General features: G+C 33.3%; 2 protein-coding genes across 3 annotated transcripts in view; one reads left to right on the top strand and one right to left on the bottom strand.

Annotated features, from left to right (window-relative positions):
• LOC132794752 (CUGBP Elav-like family member 2) overlaps positions 1-23,519 on the bottom strand; it is a 146,087-nt gene that overhangs the window by 55,400 nt on the left and 67,168 nt on the right. The window lies entirely within an intron of this gene.
• On the top strand, positions 2,519-3,770 carry LOC132798816 (angiopoietin-related protein 1-like). Its single transcript, XM_060810803.1, has 2 exons — positions 2,519-3,480; positions 3,535-3,770. The coding sequence occupies exons 1-2, from the start codon at positions 3,128-3,130 to the stop codon at positions 3,620-3,622; spliced, it is 441 nt and encodes a 146-aa protein (XP_060666786.1). The 5' UTR covers positions 2,519-3,127; the 3' UTR covers positions 3,623-3,770.

Raw genomic sequence — 23,519 nt, 5'->3', positions numbered from 1 at the left:
TTTGCTTTGTTTTCTCTTTACTTTATTATGGTTACGCATGCTTCATAATGTCAATTTGTAAGTCAACTTGTGGCCGCACAGCAAAGCTAAGAGTGTTGAGCAGACCGAAGAGAACAGAGAGCAAAGCGAGGAACAAGTTGAGGTAGCTCCAAATCAATATATGCTCAAGCAAAATTGCTTGCAAGTGCTCTGAGCTGTGCTTTATGAGATTATTGTAAGGGACACAAGATAAGCGACGAATTGAGAGGATATTACTTAAATATGATGATGCTACTTTTTTCTTGTTTTTTTGATATTGAGCGCCATACAATATTTAGTTTAAATCTAAATATAATGAATCTAGGAAAAATATTTGATAAAAATAAAAAGTTAAGTAATACATTCAAAATAATAAGCAAGCTCTAATTCTAATTCATTTAAATAATAATTGCGCTTAGACATAATACGCCCAATTAATTGTGAAATTTTCCTATTGTCACTAATGACCCCCCCTTGGCTGATAACCCCACTTCCCCCCTTTCGACTGCTGTACTGACCCCTTAACTCTCTCCTCCAGCGAGAGTAAAGTAAGCCGCTTAAACTTTTTGCCCTAACCAACTTAGACAGCGACGACTTTGATCTGAAGGACCTTTTAATGCCGACGTCGTCGTCGTCGTCGAGTTGAGCGCCTGCCTATAAATTACTCAGCAGAAACACATTTCGCCACGCTTATCAAAGATAATTTTAAGCCGCATTTAAAATGATTTCTTTGCCTTTTTTTTGTGGGGCAGAGGAAAAGCAACAACTTTTTCTGTTGATCCACGCGACTTTTTTATATTATTTCAACGAAAAAGCGCTGACTGTGCGTTGTCTGGCAACGCTGGCAGCCAAGGATAACCACGCAAAAAGTGCAAGTTGGCAGCACCAAAGGTTGTGAGTGGGAGCGAGAGGGGGAAAAGGGCGCCAGCCAATGTTGACAGTCAGTGAACCCCGAAAAGCAGTCGTCGACGACGCCGACGCCGACGTTGCGTTGCGCTTTTTGTCGTCAATGATAAGCTGCGTCTGGCGCTGCTCATCATCATTGCAGCTTCTTCCCCATGCGTTCCCCCACTTCCCCGCTTTGAAGCCATAGTCACAATTCCAAGGGAAGCTGCAAAGGGTGGAGCGACGGACTTTTGTGCAAATATTTGACATGGACAGAGAGAGAACTCAGTTGAAGCCATGAACCGTGAGTTAAGAGAGGGGGAAAGAGAGTTTTAAGAGGCAGCTCATTTTTTGGCCAGACCAAAGTCAAAGTGACAGCGGAGCATACGAAAGTGGTGAGGGGGACGGTTGGGGGTTGTAAGTTGAGACTCGTGTGTAATTAAGCAAAAATGTAAAATCGTTTGTAGTCTCCATTTAGTTGTTGCTCTTTTTGTTGCTGCGTTAATAATTGCTTGTAAATAGATCAAAGTTGGCATTTGTTTGGTTAAAGCGTGTTTCCTTTCTCTCTCTCAAGCAGTCTGGATTACTGTTGACTAATTAGAGGTTGGCAGTTTGAATGTCCTTCAAGGATCAACCACACAATGTCGATGCATGCGCCAAATTCCGGTTTCTAGTTTCCGGTCAGTCTGCTTGGCTTCTTCACCCTCAATTAATTCGGGCAGCAGATAATGAATTCATCAAATGAAATCTCTTTAACATATTTCATAATATAAAACAAAACTTGAGTTAAAGGTCAACAAATTTAATAAACATTTCGAAAAATTAACGTCTTTTAAAAATCATTTAAGAATCTCCAACTTGAACGAACTTGCACATTTTGTTTAAACAAATTTGTTACTCATTGTAAATCTGACTACAACTGATTAAAAACTTAATTTAACTAATTTATTTTCAGTTTCAGTTGCTTTGACAAACTTTGACTGTTGACAATCTAGTATTTTTTTTTTACATATATTTTGAATGTATTAAAATATCTCGGTATACCAAATAGAACTTATGGTATGTTTTGCTTTTAGAGAAAATGGGTATCTCACAGTCGAGCACATTTTCGGAGAGATAAGGCAGAAATACATATATTTTTGAACTTTGATGTGATTGTGCATTTTTATTTATATTTATTACCCAGCAAAGATTTTATTTTCATGTATAAAAGTGCGATGCCATTTGAATTCCACATTTAATTTCGTTTTCTACTGGATCGAGTGCAGTTGCAAATATCATAATGAAGCGCATAGAAATAAAAATTGTTTTGATACTCATGGTATACGAATTCTCTGCTATCACAGCTATTGGATCTGAGGTGAGAGTAAGCATTAAAAGCGTAAACTGAATGCTAAAACTGAATAATATTTAATTTTATTAGACTTGCCAATTGAACCGAGATATGGAAAACCAGTGCCGTACTTATTCTTACACCGTAGTCAAACCTATGCTAGATTATGTCCGTCAGGTTGAAGAAGAATTACAACAAGGCAAAGAAAAGGATATAATCATTGCAGACTTAAGAAAAAGGTTAATTGAACAGAAAAACAACGATGATTTGGTAAAGGAATTACGATCTCAACTAGAGTTTCAAAAGATAATTCATACCAATTGGAAATTGATTGATAATTATGGAAAATGCAAGAATGAATTAGCTGAGAAATCAATCAAGTTAGTATTAAAAGAGTTTCAAATTGAAAAACTTAATTCTACACTTTCTGAAAAGGAACAAGAAATTGCAGACATTTATATTCGCAACAAGAAACAGTCAGACAATCAGTTACAGTGTTGTAAAAACAAAATACTAGAAAAAGACAACGAACTAAAATTGTGTCAGGCTAAGGAAACCATATCAAGACACTCTGAAGATTGTGTTAAATGGAATCGTGTAAAGACAGAGATCGAAACTTGTTGGCAGCATCATAGAACAATTGTGACGCAATTGGAGGCGACGCAAACGAAATTACAGATAAAAAAAAGAGAACATGAATTATGTCAAACACAACTTAGTTGGATGTTGTAATATTCTGTCAAATTTTCTAACTGGTTGTATTCCACTACAAAATGTCAAAATGTTGATCATCAAATTAAAGTTTCGGATGTTGCTTCCTTCAATGCTTTATGCGATAGCGAGTTAGCAAAACCTGGATGGATAGTTATAGAATAGCGTATTGGTGAAAATATGATTAATGGAAATTTGTCCTCGTATCGCGAAGGATTCAGTTTCGTAAAAAGTAATTTTTTCCTTGGGTTAGAAAAGCTCTATCGCCTGACGAGATCGCAACGGTATGAGCTCTATGTTCATTTGGTTTTATCAGACGATCGTAATGAATATGCTCGGTACAACAACTTTAAAATTGATAAAAATAAATATAGAAATAATCGCTATGAAGTAACATTGGGTTATTGCAACGGAACTAGTAATTTGCTAGACATACCCAGTATTTATTATAGTGAAGAACCATATATGATTAAAAATATCAAGCTTATCTTCGATCATGGAGTCCGCTGGTGGTTTTACAAAATTTACCCAAGGTAAATATTGCAGTTAATTGTTATTCATCTTTTGTATACATCATTTTTATACAGGAATACAAATCTAAGAGTCCGCTATCAAATACCGACTTGCGACCCCACTATTAAACTTGCTAATATGCTCATACGTCCCTTGGATTAAAGGAGGAAGTAAATATACATAAGTTAAAAATGGAAAATTTATTTTATATTATTTACGTCAACTACAACAAGAAAGCTAGTCAAGTGTGCTCGACTGTGAGATACCCGGTACCCATTTTAAATAAAAGCAAAAGAGCAAGGCAATATTGCTAAAATATACCGAAATAATATAACACAAAAATACTAAAAATATACCAAATTCATATTACATTTTGTGTATTTATATAATACTATATTCAAAATAGATCATAATAGAGTGCAAAATATACCAGATTACCGGTCAGCAATTAATAGCAAATAATAATTCTAGTATGTGAAAGAATTTCCCATACAATAGTATTTCTTTAATAACTTCCAAATTTTCAGGAATCATAAATATATTAGTTATTATTGAATGTACCAAACTACGTTTGTATTTATATATGTATATATATATATATATATGTATGTATATCTTGATCTCGTATAGTCTGTGAGATCTAGGTGTTTATACGGACAGACAGACAGACGGACATGGCTAAATCGTCTCGGCTGTTGACGCTGATCAAAAATATATATACTTTATAGGGTCTGAGGAGATGCCTTCTTATGCCTGTTACATACATTTTGTAGATGCACAAAGTTATAATACCCTTCTACCCTATCGGTGGTAAGGGGGTATCAAAATCTACAATAATGAACTGTTTTACTTTGCTTTGCCAATGATGTCACCAAAAAGATTGTCGCGAAGCAAATTAGAAACAATAAATTGTCGTCGACATTGTGGTGATAAGCAATTTGAGGCTCGATGCGAGATGTGAGAATTGATATATTGGTAATTCTCTGACAGATGTATGTCGCGTGCGACCTTTACAGTGACAAAAAAAAAAATTGAAAAATAAGTGAAGGTTATTCTTAAAGCTTTGGATTGGCACTATTTTTATACCCGATACCCATAGGGTAAAAGGGTATTATAACTTTGTGTCGACAGGAAATGTATGTAACAGGTAAAAGGAGGCATCTCCGACCCTATAAAGAATATATATTATTTATCAGCGTCAACAGCCGAGACGATCTAGCCATGTCCGTCTGTCCGTCTGTGTGTCTGTCCGTCTGTCGGTATGAACACCTAGATCTCAGAGACTATAAGAGATAGAGCTATAATTTTTCGACAGCATTTGTTTTGTTTGCACGCAGATCAAGTTTGTTTCAAATTTTTGCCACGACCACTTCCGCCCTCGCAAATCAAAAAAATCGAATAGCAAGCGTAATTTTAAAGCTAGAGTTGCAAAGTTTGGTATATACAATAACAGCTATAGTAGTTATGATTCCTGATTTTATTGCGATCAGATAAAAATTGTGGAAGTTATTAAAGAAATACTTTTGTATGGGCAAAAACGCCTACTTACTAGGGTCTTAGTTGCTTTGGCCGACAATCTGGTATATTGAGCCGTCTATGGTATATTTTGAATGCTGTTATATATCGATATACCACATATAGTATGGTATATTTTGAGAATTATACCGCAAAATATATTGCTTTTATTCAAAATGGGTAGCGGGTATCTCACAGTCGAGTTTCACTCGACTGTAGCTTTCTTACTTGTTAGAGGTAAGATTGATTTAAGGAACTTGTTTAACGATAAAATATACAAATTCGAAATTTTTTTTGGATTTTGCATACGAATTTGTTAATATTTGCAATTATCAGAACAGAAAACAAAGAGAAAAAAATTCCAAAACCCTTCTTAGCTCTAATTAAAGTACTAATCTAGTGCTATAAAAATAATCTTTCCTTATTTTTAAAATTGTTTTAGGTTGTTTTTTTTTTCAATGAAAATATGGTCGCAAAGACGACGAAAGCGGTTCTCATAATCTGTGCTTAAGCTGCAGAAGAGATAGTGACAATACTTTCAATATAAAGTAAGACACAGTCCCAGTTCAGCTTATAGAGACTTTCGCCGAATATGTATTCGCTGTACTTTGTTTAATTCAATATTAGATTTAACATATACTTCTGCCAAGTATGCGAAGATTAAACATAGACATGTCCCACATTTATATACTTATTCAAATGTACATAAGTATATCCATATATAGATTTCATTTTTTCGTATAAAAGAGACAACCAAGTCAGATTAGTCATTTAGTTTCGATTTCGTCTGGATCGAGAGCGCTGTGCCAAAATTAAAATGAGACGCAAAGTAATAAATATTGTTTTTGTACTCATAGTATATAAATTCAAAGCTATCGCAGCTATTGGGGACGAGGTGAGTGTAAACATTTAAAGCGTAAACTGAGTGCTAAAACTAAATATTCATTAATTTCGCTAGACTTGCCAATTGAACCGAGATATGGAAAACCAGTGCCGTACTTATTCTTACACCGTAGTCAAACCTATGCTTGATTATGTCCGTCAGGTTGAAGAGGAATTACAACAAAGCAAAGAAAAAGATAGAATCATAACAGACTTAAGAAAAAGGAATGATGATTTGGTAAATGACTTACGATCTCAAATACAGCTTCAAAAGGTATTTGATTATGGAAAATGTAAGGATGAATTAGCTGAGATATCAATGAAACTAGTATCAAAAGTTGATGAACTTAATTCTAAACTTTCTGAAAAAGAAAAATATATTGCTTTCCATAAGAAAAGGTTTGACAACATATATAAAAGTTTTGAAGATTATAAAAAGAAACAGCATAAATGTCAGTCTAAAAACTTGAAAAATTGCGAGGACCAATTAAAGAAACTAAATTCTAGTATAATTGAAAAAGTTGAAAATACTTCTGATTTGCAGGTTCAAATTGATTTACATAAACAAACTATTGAAAAATTAAGAACAAAATCTGAAGATTGTGATAAAGATAGAGAAGAATCTGGACATAAATCTAATAATTTGGAAATTTGCGAGGTTCAATTAAAAGAACTAAATGCTAGTCTTATTGAAAAGGTTGTAAATACTTCTATATATAATGCTGATTTGCAGTCTCAAATTGATTTACATAAACAAACTATTGAAAAATTAAGAACAAAATCTGAAGATTGTGATAAATATAGAGAAGAAACTAGACATAAATCTAAGAATTTGGAAATTTGCGAGGTTCAATTAAAAGAACTAAGTGAAATTAGTTCTAGATATAATCCTGAGATCGAAAATAGCAAGGAGAATGAAGCAAACTTTCAAGGAAATGAAAGGCAACTCACATTATGTGAAAGACAAGTTAGGAAATTGAATTCAATAATAGCCAAAAATGAAACTCCAAGTGATTGTGTTCCATTTGGAAGAAATTCTGGTGTTTACCCGATTAAAGTTTATAAGGATAATATATTTGATGTTAAATGCGATAGTGAGCCATTAGGACCTGGATGGTTAGTTATACAACAACGACTTGATGGAAGTGAGGACTTTAATAGAAATTGGATCTCATATCGCGAAGGATTCGGATCCTATGAAGGAGACTTTTTCCTTGGATTGGAGAAAATCCATGCTCTAACGAAGTATCGACCCCAAGAGCTCAATGTGCAATTTGTATTGAAAAATGGAACAATTGGTTGCGCTCAGTACAGCAGCTTTAAGATAGCTGATGAAGCAAATAATTACACTCTAAGTTTGGGAAAATTCAATGGAGATATGGATATACTGGGAATGTGTAATAACCAAACATATGATCGTGATACCGATCAAAATTGCGCACGTGAAAAAGGAAGTGGTTGGTGGTTTCCTTTTTATGATTCAAGGTAAATCAATGTTATGAATTATTTTACATATTTGATTATTTATGAATGTTTTTTATATAGTAATTCAAATGGGTTATATTTGCGCTCTGATAAGGGCGAAATCGTCCATCTACAAAATACAACGATGCTCATACGTCCCACATACACGTTTTTCAAAACACGCAAGGAACTGTAATTGAAAATTTATGTGTTATTATATTATATGTGTAGAGAAAAATGTCATAATCGCAAAGAAAAAAAACCCATTTTATATCAACCAGTAAATATTTGTAAGTTATTCAAGTCAAGTAAGAAAGCAGATTCGTAACCACAAAAGGTTCATTGACATTGCGGCGATAAGCAACTAAAGACTTGATTCAAAAACTAATCAAAAGTGATATACCATGTAGACGAAAAGCGGTCTCATCAAACGTCGCTTGGCTGTAGAGATAATGGAAATCATAGATGACAAGATGCCCTGTTCCTCAGATCTAATAATCTGGCTACAACTCAATTGATCAGCTTCTTAACTGTTTGTTTATTTTGACAAACTTCAGCTCAGAAAAATATACTTAAATTCAGCAATTATTCATTTTCCATTCGCTATAAAAGCCATTAAAATATGGTATAATAAACCAGAAATCAGATTATTAAAATTGCTTTTTATTTTAATGAAAAAAAAAATCTTTATTTTCTATTGAATATATTTAATAGATGCTCTGTTTACATTAAATATTGATCACTATAGAGTCGTGTCTTTTATTTGCCGATTCTTTCTCTATCGAAATGAAAAAGTGAAAAAAGAAATTAACGTAAGAAGATATTCAACAAAGTTAATCACACAGAGAAGCAAATTAAATAAGAAAATCTTGCGGACACAAAACATATCAAATATGAAAAAAATGATATAAAAGATAAGAAACAGTAACAAAGAGAAACCCTCGATAATACACACACACTGATGCAGGGGATAATAAAAGGAAAAGCAGGGAAAGAAAAGGGGGGTCAAAAAAAAAAGAACGAAAATGTATTATAATAAAATAAAATCGTGAAGCGTAATGTAAACTCAACCAAATACGCAAAGTCCGACACAGGACAACGAGAGAGCATAAAGCGACCGGACGAGACCACAATGAAATGAATGAATGAAATATATATGTACGTATATTTATCCTTTTTGCAAAAGGACATGGGAGTCGTCCACCTTAAACTCCCATTCATATCAAATTTAAAGCGAATGCGTTGCCCATTAAAATGTGCACATACGAATGAGAGGGGGAGGAGGAAGAGAGATAAAAGAAGCAACGTTGCTGCTGTGCGGCCGATAGAGTTGGGAACCCTGAAAAAGTAACGGCATTTCGCACATACATAGTACATACATACATACACGACACACGACACGACAAAGACAACAACAACAACAACAACGACAGCGACGATGACGCCGACGATTGTGGCGCAAAAATGCCAAAAACGCCGCCGGCTTCTGAACCAGAACGACGCAAAAACAAAACATCAACAACATTTGCGATAACGGCCAAACAAATTCGCAAATACTCTTTAGGTCATTTTGTACAACTGTAGAACTATCGGAATATGAAGATCGAAGAATGTAGAATGAAAATATTATTATGGAATAATAAGAAATACATAAAAAAAAAACAGTTACTAAAACTCATAATTATAAAAACAAAAATATTCTTATAATTTCAACAATAGAACTATCGGAATATGAAGATCGAAGAATGTAGAATGAATATATTATTATAGATTAAGAAATGCATACAAAAACAGTTACTAAAAATCTTAATTATAAAAACATAAATATTCTAATTATTTGAACTAAAAAACTATCGGAATATAAAGATCGAAGAATGTGGAATGGTTTAAATTTTTTATTATGGAATAATAAGAAAAATAACTAAACAAATTTAACAACAATCTTGCAAAATTACAAAAACTAAAAACAATTCTAATAATTTGAACTATAGAATTATCGGAATATATAGATCTATGAACGTTGATTGCAAATTTCATTATGGAATAATAAGAGAAATATAAATGCAATTATGAATATATTTTATATTATATTAGAACTTCAGAACTATACGAAAATCAAGATTAAAAAAATGTGGATAGAAAATTTCATTAGAAACTATTAAAAAAAAAGAGATTTTAAAAATCTTATTTAATTACTTAATTATAAAACTAAAAAAAATTCTAAAATTTTCAACTATAGCAATTACGGAATATGAAGATCTTGAAATAATAAGAAAACTATAAGAAATGCACTCAAAACAGTAAAAGAAATTTTAATAAAATTTAAATACTCCAAAAATTAAAAATAGGTCAAAATTTTCAAAATAAAAATGTTGTAATTTTTAAATAGTTTCAAAAGATTTAGAAGAATAATTTTAAAACACAAATGTAGGGGCATCAATTTACAAATTGATGATCAAATATTAATGAAATATATTAAACTAAATGTTATTCGGAATAATCCGTTCTCGGTTAGAGTATTAAGTTGAAAATAAAAGGGAAAGGCAACGCGCGCCCAAATACAAAAATTTGCTTAAACTTCTTTTGCAGGCTAAAGAATTTATTGATTCATTTTGAAAAAAAAGCGAAAGAAAGAAATAAGAAAAAGCCGTCGACAATGATGACGACGACGACGATGTTGGACCGTGTGGACCATGAAAAAAGGAAAATGATTTGCATGGCTCCCTGGTAAGCCCGAGTGTGTTTGTGTGTGTGCATGTGTGTGTGTGAACTGGTAAAATTGAATCAAATGGTTTTCATATATGTATATGTATAGTATATATTCTTTTTTAATGTGCGCTTTTCGGCGAACACTTTCGAAGCATAAGTCTTGCAGGCCCCCCCAAAAAAAAAAAAACAAAAAAGAAAAATTATAAATGAAAATTCCAGAGCGTCGGGCATCCATGTAGAAAGAACACCACTCGTAGAGGGAGAAGGGGCGGGCGGGGAACAGAATTGTCGCCACTTTTGCACAAAAATTGTTGTTTGCCGGCGAAATTGAAACAATTCGCACTCCTCAGCCCCTCCTCCTCCTTCCCCTTTCACCTTCTGTACACCCCGCAGGCCTGAGCCTCAGAGTTCGCGCACTATCAGCGGAATCTCTTTCCCATTCAATGCAACTGGCGCATAAATTTTACTTGCCTACAGCTGTGGCAGGGGCAAGTATGCATCTCTGCTATTCTGTGGCACTTGCGCCATATGCATTTCAATATTTGAGCACTTAAATGTTAATGAATTGTCATACCAATTGCAAATTGCAGTTCCTCTCCTTTCGTATGGATAGAAAATTGAACGATTTCGATTTCTTCACTTAAATCGACCTTGCCACACAATATATAAATGACAGTTCAACTAGAGTTTATTGCTTTCCTTTACAAAATCAAATCTATTTGAAATGCAAATGCACATTTTCAAATTGTTTCTAAGGAAAAAAAAATTTAAATGTGATTAAAGAATTTTACGCGCTCATTTATTTTTAATACATTTTTGTAATGTTCAAAAATGTTTCATTTGTTCATAGTTTGATGTACCAAATCATTTTAACATTTAACACTTATACAGAACATTTAAAGTCAATCCTTAAAGAAGGCTTTAGACTTTCATAAAGTTGCAAAGACAATAATATATATAAAAAATAAAATTAAAAAAATTATAAAATTCTTTTTGGAATATAATAATAATAAATTTTTGAAGAGCTCGAAAATATGAATTACAATTAAAAATGTATATAACAAGAAATAATAAATCTTAAATTTAATGATTTATTTATTAGCGGTTTATATTTTTACTACAGAAGTCAATTGCAATTAAATTAAAAAAAACAAAATACTAGATTGGATTAAAGACTTTTTTAAAGTATAGAAAACTTGAATTTAGAATAATTTGTTGTATTAATTTTCAATGCAGATATTTTCTTCATGTTCTAAATAACATTTGCACAGTCCCATAAAAATAATTACGTGAAAACGTAGCAATTATTATAATAAAATTTTACTCATTCACAAGCTAATTTAATTTTAAATGCCACTCTAAGCGCCTCGACTAAGTCGGATAATACCTAAGCCACTTTTCAGAGTAAAAGATACTCAAGTTTATACGGTACTTCAACAGTTAATTTTCAGCCTTAACGATGCCCTGGTGCCAGATAAATATTAGAATATTGCGTCACAATTTAATCTAAAATTGTCTTCGCACAACATAAGAGAAGAGAACTTCCTTTTTCACATGTGGATGATATGTTGTCTAGACACAATTACTGAAGCCACACAACACATTTGGTGTAGGCATTCTAAATACAATTTCTAAACGCATTAGGAGAGAAAGCACAACCACAAGAAAGCAGACAGAGATGTTGTGTTTGGTCGCATTGGGACCATTACCGAAAGTTGTGACAACACGACGGGAAAAAAGCATTGTAAATTCAGTTTATATTCAACGTTCAGGAGCATGCGGGAGACATTTGTATAATTTGTTGTGTCGACTACATTTTTATGATTTTGTCAACTCAGCGCGAAAGCGAAAGTGAAAGTGAAAGTGAAAGGATAAAAGAGTAACGGGACAACCCACAAACGAGCAAAGATAATCATTATAATGGGCATTTCCCAACGACGCCCCGGGGACATGAAAAGAAAAGCCCAGGCAGCAAAGTGCCAACAAAGACAGTTAAGCAGACCGTTCTCAGTATCTAATTGCCCAAAAACAAAGCAAAAAAGGGGGACGAACTGTGTCAGGTGCAACGCCTGCGGCAGGTTAATGATAAGTCGCGGCCAACCCATCAATTTATTGAAAAACAATCCAAATTACTTTGCCCCGAGCTGCAACATTTTATCGGAATTTGGTTTATTGAAAAATCTACAAAGCAAACACACAGCAGACAGTCAAAGAAATAAACAAATTATTTGTTATCTCAAATCGTTTGCACTGAGTTATCCTGCAAAGAATTTCTTTGTGGCAGCAATATTATTTTTATATCAAAAGAGGAAATATATTGCGGCTATCAAATCGAAATTTGGCAAAGTGAGCTGAATAACACGTTATTTTAATATTAAATTGTGAAAATATTTGGTATGTGACTTGAGTTGGGTAATAAAAATAACAAGATGAATAAATTTTGCATATTTCTTAACAAATTTCACAAACAACAATATGTAAAACGTGTTTGATGATGTTGTAAACAAAGATGATTTATTTGGGCTAAAATTATATAATTTTAGTTCGAAATTCTATAGTATTTAATTACTTTTAAGTGAATTTACTTTAGCATAAGTTCCTGCCTACAGTTAGTTAAAAGGAGCTGCTTTATTAAGTGAAAAACTAAGTAAACTATAAACTTCTGTTTCAGCAAACTCTTTAAAAAGAATTTTTGTGTGACAAAACTTTAAATGTTTCGCAATTCGAGAATTGCGCACAAATGTAGGCTACGAAAATAACAAAAATAAAAACAAAAAGACAATCAAATTGTTGTCAAAACAAGAGTGAACCATTTACACACACACACAATTTGTTTTAGCCACGTTACAGACTTTGCCTTAACGCCTGACTGCAGCCACAAGCGAGACAAGCAAGCATTTAAAGGGGCTCGCATTTGTATTTAGACAAGTTGGCAGGCCTGGCGACGCGACTGACAGTCGCGTAGTTTGCCCTTTGAGAGCAAAGAAACCGATAGAGTCGTAAAAGTCACACACAGACACTCCACACACACACACACATGCAGGCAAAACTGGCAATAAATATTTAGACAAAATTCGCATGTCAAACACAACAAGCGAAACCAAAAAAAAAGTGAGAAAGAAATAATAAAGCAGCGAGTGGGAGACGAAATAGGGACATAGGGGGAGTGGTGAAACGCAGCCAAGTCACGTAAATAATTAAACACGTGACATGCGTGGGCGTCATTTTTATGAGCCAAAGAGCGACAGAGACCACAAATTGTCGCCGTTAGTTGTCGCTGTCTCAGCGTGCGCAAAAGAGATAGCAGCAGGTCGGAGGCGCTGTCTGCGTTCGTGATTTCTCACAGCAGGTGCCAGAAGAGAGGAGAAGGCGACCATAAAAATAGAACTCTAGTGTGATACACATATTTATTTATTTATATATTTGTTACTTTTAACTATATTGGGTCGTGGGCGTCGGAATGATGATAACGATGGGAATGTTTTTCGATTTATCACTACCTCTATATTTTTTTTTTATTTTAATATAAATACACCATTGTTTCGTTGAATTAACGATGCTTTATACCATATAGTATAATCAACAGAAAATATAAAAGTTAATACTTATTTAAATGTTATTTATTATTATTATTAGCTTCGAATTTCGCTTAAATTATGCCTCTGAATATGAGGATATAGGGAAATTTAAGTCTTATTTATAAGCATAGTTCTTACCAATAAAAGATTCCAATTTTGACATAAGTACTTTTTGAAATACATTGATACTTTTTGCTCATATTATTATATATTACTCTAAACAACTTTAAATTTTTTTACATTCAAATCTGCTACTCAAAAACAATTTAATGTAAGATATTTGTTTTTGAAATTTATTTTATATTATTTTCAAAACTATATTTGAGGTTATTGCAAAACTAATTTATATAATAAATTGAAATCCATTTCGTATTATGTTCAAAAATATATTTGAAGGGATATTAAGAAAATTATATTCTGTATATTCTTAACAGCTTTTATAATTTAATTTGAAAGTAAACTATTCGCTTAATATTCAAACAAGAAAATTAATACAAATAAATTACAAAATTATACGAAATATAATGGTGATAAATTCTACACTGAATTCTGCTAAATAAAATATGAATATTTGACTCAATCATATTGTATTTTTCTACTTTCTTCTTGTCAAATTCTTATATAGAAAATTAATATTTTACTCAATTATATTTGATTTTTCTTTTTCCTTCTGACAATTGTCAAACTTCATAAACTCTGCTTCAAATACAAGCATATTGTCTATTTCTCGAGTTGGCAACAATTTACCGCAAAGAAGTACAAAAAGCACAATTAAAATGTAATTTTTTTTTCATAAACGGTGCCGTCACACCCACACAAATAAACACATACGTAGATGCGAGACAGGCAGCACACACACACACAGATAAACAATAAAGAACAAGACAGACATGCAAAATGCCACGCACACAATTAAAAACACAAGCAAAGTCATTAAAAATTTAAGCAGCTTTTAGGCTTACACACGAGTCACGCACACACACACACACACAAATGAGACAGCACACACGCAATAACAAGAACAAATGCTGTCTGAGGTCTTTTGCCTTTTTCAGGGTTGCCACCGCACGCCTGATTAACATGCGTAAATAGACTAAAGCAATGTGCAAAGAGCGACAGAAAATGTGAGTGGAGGGAGGTAAAAAGCTGAGGGGAAAGAGATGAGAGCAGATACACATGGTGGAGCAGCTTCTGCTGACTTGATCAAATTTCATTAATTGAGTGAACACACAGCAGACAAACAACAAATAAACAAACATTTGCAAATAACGAAAGGGAACGAGACCAAAGTTGATTAAATTTTTCAGTTTAATTTTTGACTAAATACTGAACAAATACAAAAATTTGCTAAGGTAATTTATCACAAGTATGTAGCTCAACAATGTTTTTAATGGTATTAAAAATAAGCCGGCATTTGAAGATTTTCTTTTAAGAACATTTACTTTGAATGAAAGGAATTTTAATTTATCAAAAGATTGAATTTCAAAGAGTTTTTTAACTGTCTTTAAATTCATCAAAGATTACTTTCAACATAACGTAAACATTGCTATTAAAAAAAAATAGAAATTGGAAAATATTCGCGAATACAACTTCAATGATTTATTTTATGAAATGTTCTATGTTATTTAATTGACATTACATTTATTGAAGTGTACTTTAAATATAAGTCCAACAATGCTATTAAAAATAAGCCGAAATTTTAATATATTCTTTCGAAAAGAATTTAAATCTATAAACAGGTTGATTCAAGGGGTTTTTTTAAGGTAATGTTCTTCATCTTTAATTAACAATAAATTTAGTAAAGTATTGGTATTAAATATAAGATAAAATAATATTAAATATTAAGAAAATGAAAAGAACTTTAACAGTTAACAAGTTTAAATGGAGTTTTAAATTTTCTGTATTTTTTTATTGTTATTTAAATAAGCCAAATAAAGTAAAAATATAAGTTATAAGAAAAATAACTGAAATTTAATTAATTAAAGTCTTCAATTTCAATATGTTTTTATTCTTTAGAATATTTTTTTACCTTACAACTTTCGTTGACAATAAAAAATACGAATGACAATATTTATTTAACTCCAAAATTCTAAACGCATCATCTGAATTTATTAACAGCCAAAGAAATATTAAAATAAATATCTTCAATATGCACAAGCAATAGCATTCATAGCGTTCTATAAATTCCGCTGAAACTATCTCCATGATTGTGTATTTATTTATTTTTTTTAGATGCCAAGCGACAGGCATTTGACTTGCCACCGCATTTCCCACAGCTGGGAATTTATTGTTTTGACATGTCAAATGCATATTAAATTTTGAATAACGAATAGTTTGACATTCACCTCCCTTCACATCATTCTACTCTTCATCTATTCACACGCCTTTTTTAATTACGAAAAAATATTGTTGATATGTGTGGAGTTTCATTTCGCTTTTTTTGTTTGGTGCTGATGTTAAATTTAACTGATCAAAAAAAAGAAAAGGAAAGAAAAGCGAACGCGGGATAAACACAGTTCAGTTGTGAGCTATGAAAAATTCAACGCAAAAACTGCATTTGCTGGTTTATTGCTGTTGTTGTGCGCCCTAAAATATGCAACGGTTTATAACACGCAAGCGGCCAGGCTGGGTGAGTCCTGTGAGTCCTTTCCACGTCCCATGTGCATTGTCCTGTGGCATTATGGACGCTCAAAAGCGATTGACGCAACGGCGCACACATCAAACGCCATAAAAATATCAACAAAAAATGCTCAAAAAAAAAATGCTGACAATCAATAAGAAAATAGTTAATCGTTCTTTTATATTTTTTTTTGCCTGGCATTCTGACAGCTTTTTTCATTGCCAAAAAGGTAATGCATAAAAAATTGACCCATATTTCTATTAAATATACATATTTATATTTTACGTTTGCTTAACTCGCGTTTGCCAAAGTGAAAACCTCTTTACATGAATAATAAAATGCAAAGAATATTTTTGTTTGCATTCAAAATAAAAACACACAAACACATACGGAAAAAAATACCCTAACTTAAAGTAGTCATTTATAATAACACATTTTGCATGTGTTGAAAATTGCAAATAATTTAAATGGGCAATAAATTGTTCTCAAATTGTGTTCTACTCAAAATAGGCGAACAATTTGTTCAAGACTGTTAAATGTGCAAAAATTATATATTACAAAAAATTCTAAAAAATATTTTGATCTCTAATAATAATCTTTAACAAAATTTCGTTGTAAAAATTTCTAGAATATACATATTTTCTACTCTAGAAATAATTTTGAACGATATCGATTGCTGTCAACAAATTTATTTTTATTTTAATAAAAAGAACAAAGATTTCCAAACTCTAGTGATGGAATAATTATATAACAATATAAGAACAATATATTAATATGTTATTTTCTTTAACAAATCAGCTACAAAGTTTTATACATAAAAAACTTGTAAAAATATACAAAAAATTAATTAATTTATTTAATTTTATTGACATATGAACTATAAAACTTGTAATTGCAAATAATGTATAAGAATTCAAAGTGAATCATTTTTAGTAAATTCACATTTTACAAACATCATTCCATCAAAAAGGGTATTTAAATTGTCGGTCTCGATGAATTCGCTTGTTATCTCTGTCATAAATAAAACTTTGGCTCACTTTTACATGCGATTTATCAAATTTAATATGGCAACAATTCTAGCTGACAATTCAATGTGCATAAATTTATGCATCAATATAAAATGTATGTTATATTGGGCAACACAATACAAATCGTGTAACAATTTTGCTGCCTCCACCACACACACACATCCTACATTTATGCCTTTGCATATCACATCTTTACTTTTTTGCTCTTTTTCTTATACATATTTTTTTTATTACAATATATTCGGCCGAATTACGTATACGCCGGTTGTGCCGCAGGCAATGAAAATGGCAAAACTGGCAACAAGGTGAGCGATAAAAGCTTTCCCACAATATCTCTGTAGCTTCAATATATATGACTGTGTGTGTGTGTGTGTCTGTGTGTGTGCGAGAGTGACACACTTATTGATGTAATAACATGTGCATTAAATATTTATTGTATTGGCAGACGACATGGCACTTTCTTTTTTATACGAGACAGGGCGAAGGGGAAGTAGAGACAACACAAGTGGCTGCCAGGATTGTCAAGATTGCCTTTGCTTCGGGTTCGGAAATGTGCAAGTGAAAGCAAAAACTGTGTCATGTCTAGCGGAAGAGAATCGCAAAAGATGTCTGCGAGCGGAGGAAGGAAGGGGGAGGTGGAATAAACCAAGTTGCTGTGCTGTTCTTGTGCTTCTTGTGTCAACTGGGTTAGTAAGAGCACAAGTGGCAAGTAGTTGAGTCTCTAAATCTATAAGAACATTGCAATTGAAAGCTTACAAAATTGTCTAGAAGATGCAGAAGGTATATTAGAGAGCAAAACTTTATATGGGATATGAGATTGTACTCAAAGAAAGTGCTCTAGAAACAGTTTTGAAACAAGTATGAAGGCGAGTGTGCCCAACAATAAGATACCAATTAAAACGAATTATTTAGTATATTAATTTAGAGTATTTTAAAAATCGTTAGTATTATATTAATCTGGTATATTTAAAATATACCATTTTAATACAATAATAATGATTCTTAAAATATACCCAAGTACTGTACTGAACAAGTAAGAAAGCTACAGTCGAGTGTACTCGACTGTGAGATACCCGCTACCCATTTTGAATCAAAGAAATATACTTTGCGGTATTTTTCTCAAAATATACCGAATATACTACAAAAATACTAAAAATATACCAAACGGTATATTTGGTATATCGATATAGTATCGCATTCAAAATATACCATAGACGGCACAATATACCAGATTGTCAGCCAAAGCAACTAACCCCCAGTAAATGGGCGTTTTTGCTCATACAAAAGTATTTCTTGAATAACTTCCACAATTTTTATCTGATCCTAACCAAATTTTCAGGAATCATAACTACTATAGTTATTATTGTATATACCAAAACTCGCAGCTGTAACTCTAAAGTTACGCTTGTTATTCGATTTTTTTGATTTGCGGGGGCGGAAGTGGGCGTGGCAAAAATTTAAAACAAACTTGATCTGCGTGCAAACATAACAAATGCTGTCGAAAAAAAATTATAGCTCTATCTCTTATAGTCTCTGAGATCTAGGTGTTCATACGGACAGACGGACAGACACACAGACGGACAGACACACAGACGGACAGACGGACATGGCTAGATCGTCTCGGCTGTTGACGCTGATCAAGAATATATATACTTTATAGGGTCGGAGATGCCTCCTTCTACCTGTTACATACATTTCCTTCCGGCACAAAGTTATAATACCCTTCTACCCTATGGGTAGCGGGTATAAAAATACTGAAATATATAAAGTACCGAGCACCCGTTTTTATACCATACCATATTAAAAGAATAATTACGAGTCTTATATAAAATACTAAATTAATATACTGAAAAATATTAAAGTATACCTGAGCTTATATTTATTATATCGATGTAGTACTACTTTCAAAGTAAGCTCAGAGATAGGATGATGGCTTATTTTACAACTGTTAAAATAAATAATCAAGAATATTTTCATTCTCAGAAAGTTGATAAAATAACTTTAAATACCAAATTCTTGTTGAGTTGATAATTTAAAATATCAACATTACGAACGTGCTAACTTTTAGTGTTTTCAGCACCACAAGAGAGGTTTTAATTTGCTAAGAAAATAAAGCTTATCTTAAGCAAACACACAAACTGCATTCAATTGCATTTTCTTGAGCTGCTGGTAGAAAATTATTACAGTCTGCCACCTTAAGCGGTAAATTAAAAAGTTTTGTTTTACTCACCTAGAGAAATTGCATCAAGGAATATGAAAAGAGAAGAAAATTGTAAAATTCATAAGTTTAATGCGTATTCAAGTGTGGTTTTCTAGACAATAACAAATAGTGCAAGTTCAGTGAATAATAACATAAAAACCAAAACAAAACATTAAATGAAGTTGGATTTGCGGGAATTATAAAGAGCAAAAGGGAAGAAAACGTGGCGAGACAACAAAACAATTTTCGACGAAAAATGCACAACTCGAACAATTTCTGTGTAATTAGACTTGCACTTAAATGGTCAACAAGGAGCAAAGGACCCAAAGGAACAACAGCAGATTATACTAAATACAAAGAGTCGAGACTGCAGCAATTGCAACAGCAACAACAACAACAACAACAACATTAAGGGGCACATAAATGTACGACAACCGCAAATAAAATGGCTGGCAAATTGCTCGACAGAGGAGCGAAGTGAAGTGAAAAGCAGGAGTTGAAGCCAACAGCTAAAGTACACTGAAATTATGTGCTTGTTGTTGTCGCAGTTGTTGCTGTTGTTGCTGCTGTGCTGTTCTGTGTTGCATGTAGACGCCTTTAAACGCCTCTTGATGCCCCGGCAACAACTTCATAACTTTTCTTGCCTACGCTCAGTGAGAGCAATGAGTGTTTTTCCTTTTTGCTGCTGCTCGTTTTGACTTTGTTTAAACAACATTTGTTGCCGTCGTTGTCGTTGTCGCTGTCGTTCTTGTTGTTGTTGTTGTTGTTGAGTACACGAGTATTTGCCTTAACGCCGTCGCCTGTCGAATTATATTTATAAGCCTTAAGAAAAAACAAGCTTACTCTACAGCTAACAGTCGATAGATGAGCTCGACTTCAAAGACACCCTTTTTAAAATATAATAAAGACGCATATAAATTTAACTCAAAAGGCACATTCTTAAAAGTTGAAATTAATTTAAAAAATATATTATACAAAATTTACTGAAATATATTTTGTAAAATGAACGACTAAATATTGTCTTTATTTAGAAAAAATATATTAAAAAACAAATAATATAAATATATTTTCTAAAATGTAAAATTAAAGACAATATACTTTTAAAACACGTAAAACTATGGTTTCAAATAGTTTTTTAAATTTAAAAAAAAATGTTTAATTTAATTATTGTATCTTTAAGCAATACAAACCGCAAAGAAAAACTGCATTGACAATATTTGCATTTTCTTTTAAATTATCTTAAGTTTAATCTTCTTAAATATTTTAAAGATTTTTCAACCTTCTCATTGCTTCGATTTTGTAAATTATAAGAGTATAAAGCTTTTTAGATTATTCAACTGTTTTATTGTTTTGACTTTATAAATTATAAGAACATAAAGCTTTTCATATTTTTTACAGCATCCTTACAGGGTATCTCGAAAACATTTTGCTATCGAGTCACACACACACGCTCTGCAAACTTTTGAAGCAGACACTTTTTATGCGTTCGCCTAAAAGCGCGCTACAAAATGCGCTCTAGACGAAGTGTATGTGAGTGTGAGTATGTGTGTGTGTGTTTGCTGTTGCTTGTGTGCGGTTATGGTCACAGGTGCCACTTATGTGTGCCCCGAAAAGCAGCCGCGGTAGCGGCAACAGCGACAGCAGTCGACGTTGGGTTTTTTTAGCCGCCGCTTATTATAACGGTGCCTCGACGCTTTTTATTACTTTGCAGCTAGCGAAATGAAAACTTTTTTATGCTGCCCAGACTTGGTCGAGTCAGGTTTCAGAGGATCCCAAGGATTCCAACAACAAACCCAACTAACCGAGCTGCCAGACGTCGGCGGCGGTGCTTTTAAGCATCTTAAAACACACACAAAAAAAAGGAGGAAAATTGTTACTGCGGTTTCTTTCTAGGCAGTAGAGAGAGGGGAAGGGGAGAGAGAGAAGACCGCCCTTTGCCGTCTGCTAAAGTTGCTTTTGCAGTCGGGCTTCAATAATTCATCTGGCACTATTTATGCGACAGGTGATAGTAGCAGAAGGTCCAAAGAGCTCCGCAATTTCCATCGTCTAGACAAGAAGAATGAGCGAGAGCTTAGCTGCATAATTGCTGAATTGTCCTTTTCCCCACAAACAGTAAAGGACTTGAAGACGACCTCAAGGTTAAAGTAAAAGTAGCCGAAAAAACAATATGCAAATAAGCAGCATTCTTTCAAAAGCGGTATGTGTTTGGCCTGAACTTTTCGAGTTTCTTTTGTTCGAAGTTGAGCATAATAAAATAATAGTTGAGATCAGGTTTGTGATTTGAAACTGATTAATTTCTCTTTTTTAAACAGTTCTATAACTCAATGGAATAAATATTATATATAAAAACTTACAAATATTCGTAATAGTCATACGTTTTGAATGATAATTTAATACAGTTTTGTGCAAAATAAAATGTAACTACTCTTCAATTGGAGTTTAAATGACTTTAATTTTATTAAACGAAAATCTTGTATTTTTAATTGAATTAAAAGAACTGGCAAGAAATATTTTATATTTTACAATTCCACAGACTTTTAACTGTAATAATTGCATTCACTTTATAAGATGTATTTTCAGCATGAGAAACTGAATATTAAATGTGCTGCTGCTTGCTGGCTGGCATATTTATTTTATATATTTTTATCACATGTCCTTGCGGCACATTAAGCGCGGCACGTGGCAGGCCGAAAAGGAAAAATGAAAAAGCAAGAAAAAACAATATGAGACGCTTGACAAAATCGGAGGAAAAAAAACTGAAAACTGCAAACAAAAAATGATGTGAGAAAAATGAAATAAGTTCGCATCGAGTTGAGGGCCATCAGGCAGTCGGCACAGTCAGAAATCGCAAGCAAATTGCTGGTGGCTCAAAGGAGTCGTTGTAGTTGTTGTCGTTGTTGCTGCTGCTTTAACAGCCACTGGCAACTTCCGGGCGATGTCAAAGAAAGTGGAAATTGTGCCAGATGAGGCATGGAGTGAAGATTGTCCCTGGTCTGTTGTGTTGGCAGGCGGCGCAACTCAACAATCGCAGCAGTGGCAAAGCAACTACATGCTACATCATTAACTAAACGACAGTTTAAGCGTTTGCCACCCAGAACAAAGCAGAGACCCGAAAAAGAAAGCAAATGACGACGACGACGAAGGACGAAGGAACATTTTCGTGCTCGTCACTCAAAAATAAGGCAACGTCGTCGTCGTCGTCGCCGTTGCCGGAAATGCGGCAGCCATAACATTAACTAACAACTCATATCCTTGAAAATGTTGGTCGAGCGCGCGCCTGTTGATAGGCAACACATTTTTGGCAGCCTTCGTCGTCGTCGACGTCGACGTCTAATGAAGCGGCAACAAGATGGCAATGGAAAGAGGGACGGTGAAGGGAAGTCAAAACACAGCAACAAGGACAGGCAAACAATGCCAACGCGAAAAAAACCCACACACACACCGAACCACAAAAGAAAGCAGCAACTTGGCAGCAACCGAGAAAATGGAAAATGTTCGAACAGGGGATGAGGAGATTGTAAATTTGCATATGAGCAAATTTTGCGGTGCCTTCATCAAGTTTTCCGACTCCGCATCGTTGAGAGATGAAGATGAGAGTGGAGAAAAGAGGCGAGGCGAGGCGAACGATGACGAATTTATGCCCAGCAAAATTAATGAGCACTTGATTGGGTTAGTTCGCAGCCAGCAGCCAGCAACCAACGAGCGGTGAAGCTCTTTGAATATTCAATGAAACGATAGCAGCCAAGAATTGGGGACTTTTGCTTATCAAGTGGCAACCAAATGAACCGTCAACTCAATATGTGAGTGTGGTGAGCATTGAGTGTCAGTGTGAGTATGAGTTTGAGTTTGAGTTTGAGTACTTCAAATATGTGTCCTTGCAATGTCATTAAAGAGAGCGTTCTATTGATTTAAAATTAAATGTCAAATTGCTCGAGCAAATTCCAAGAGATTGCCAAAGAAAAATATTTACCATTAATTGGAAATGATAAAAACGATGTCGTCAATTTTCTCAAAGCATTTTCATTTCACTAGTTTAATTAAATACTACTAACGCTGTTAACAT

The sequence above is a fragment of the Drosophila nasuta genome, chromosome 2L (assembly GCF_023558535.2).
Source record: "Drosophila nasuta strain 15112-1781.00 chromosome 2L, ASM2355853v1, whole genome shotgun sequence".
Taxonomy (NCBI): Eukaryota; Metazoa; Arthropoda; class Insecta; order Diptera; family Drosophilidae; genus Drosophila; species Drosophila nasuta.
Note: the sequence above shows the minus strand (reverse complement) of the source record. Positions and strands in the feature narration are given on the sequence as shown.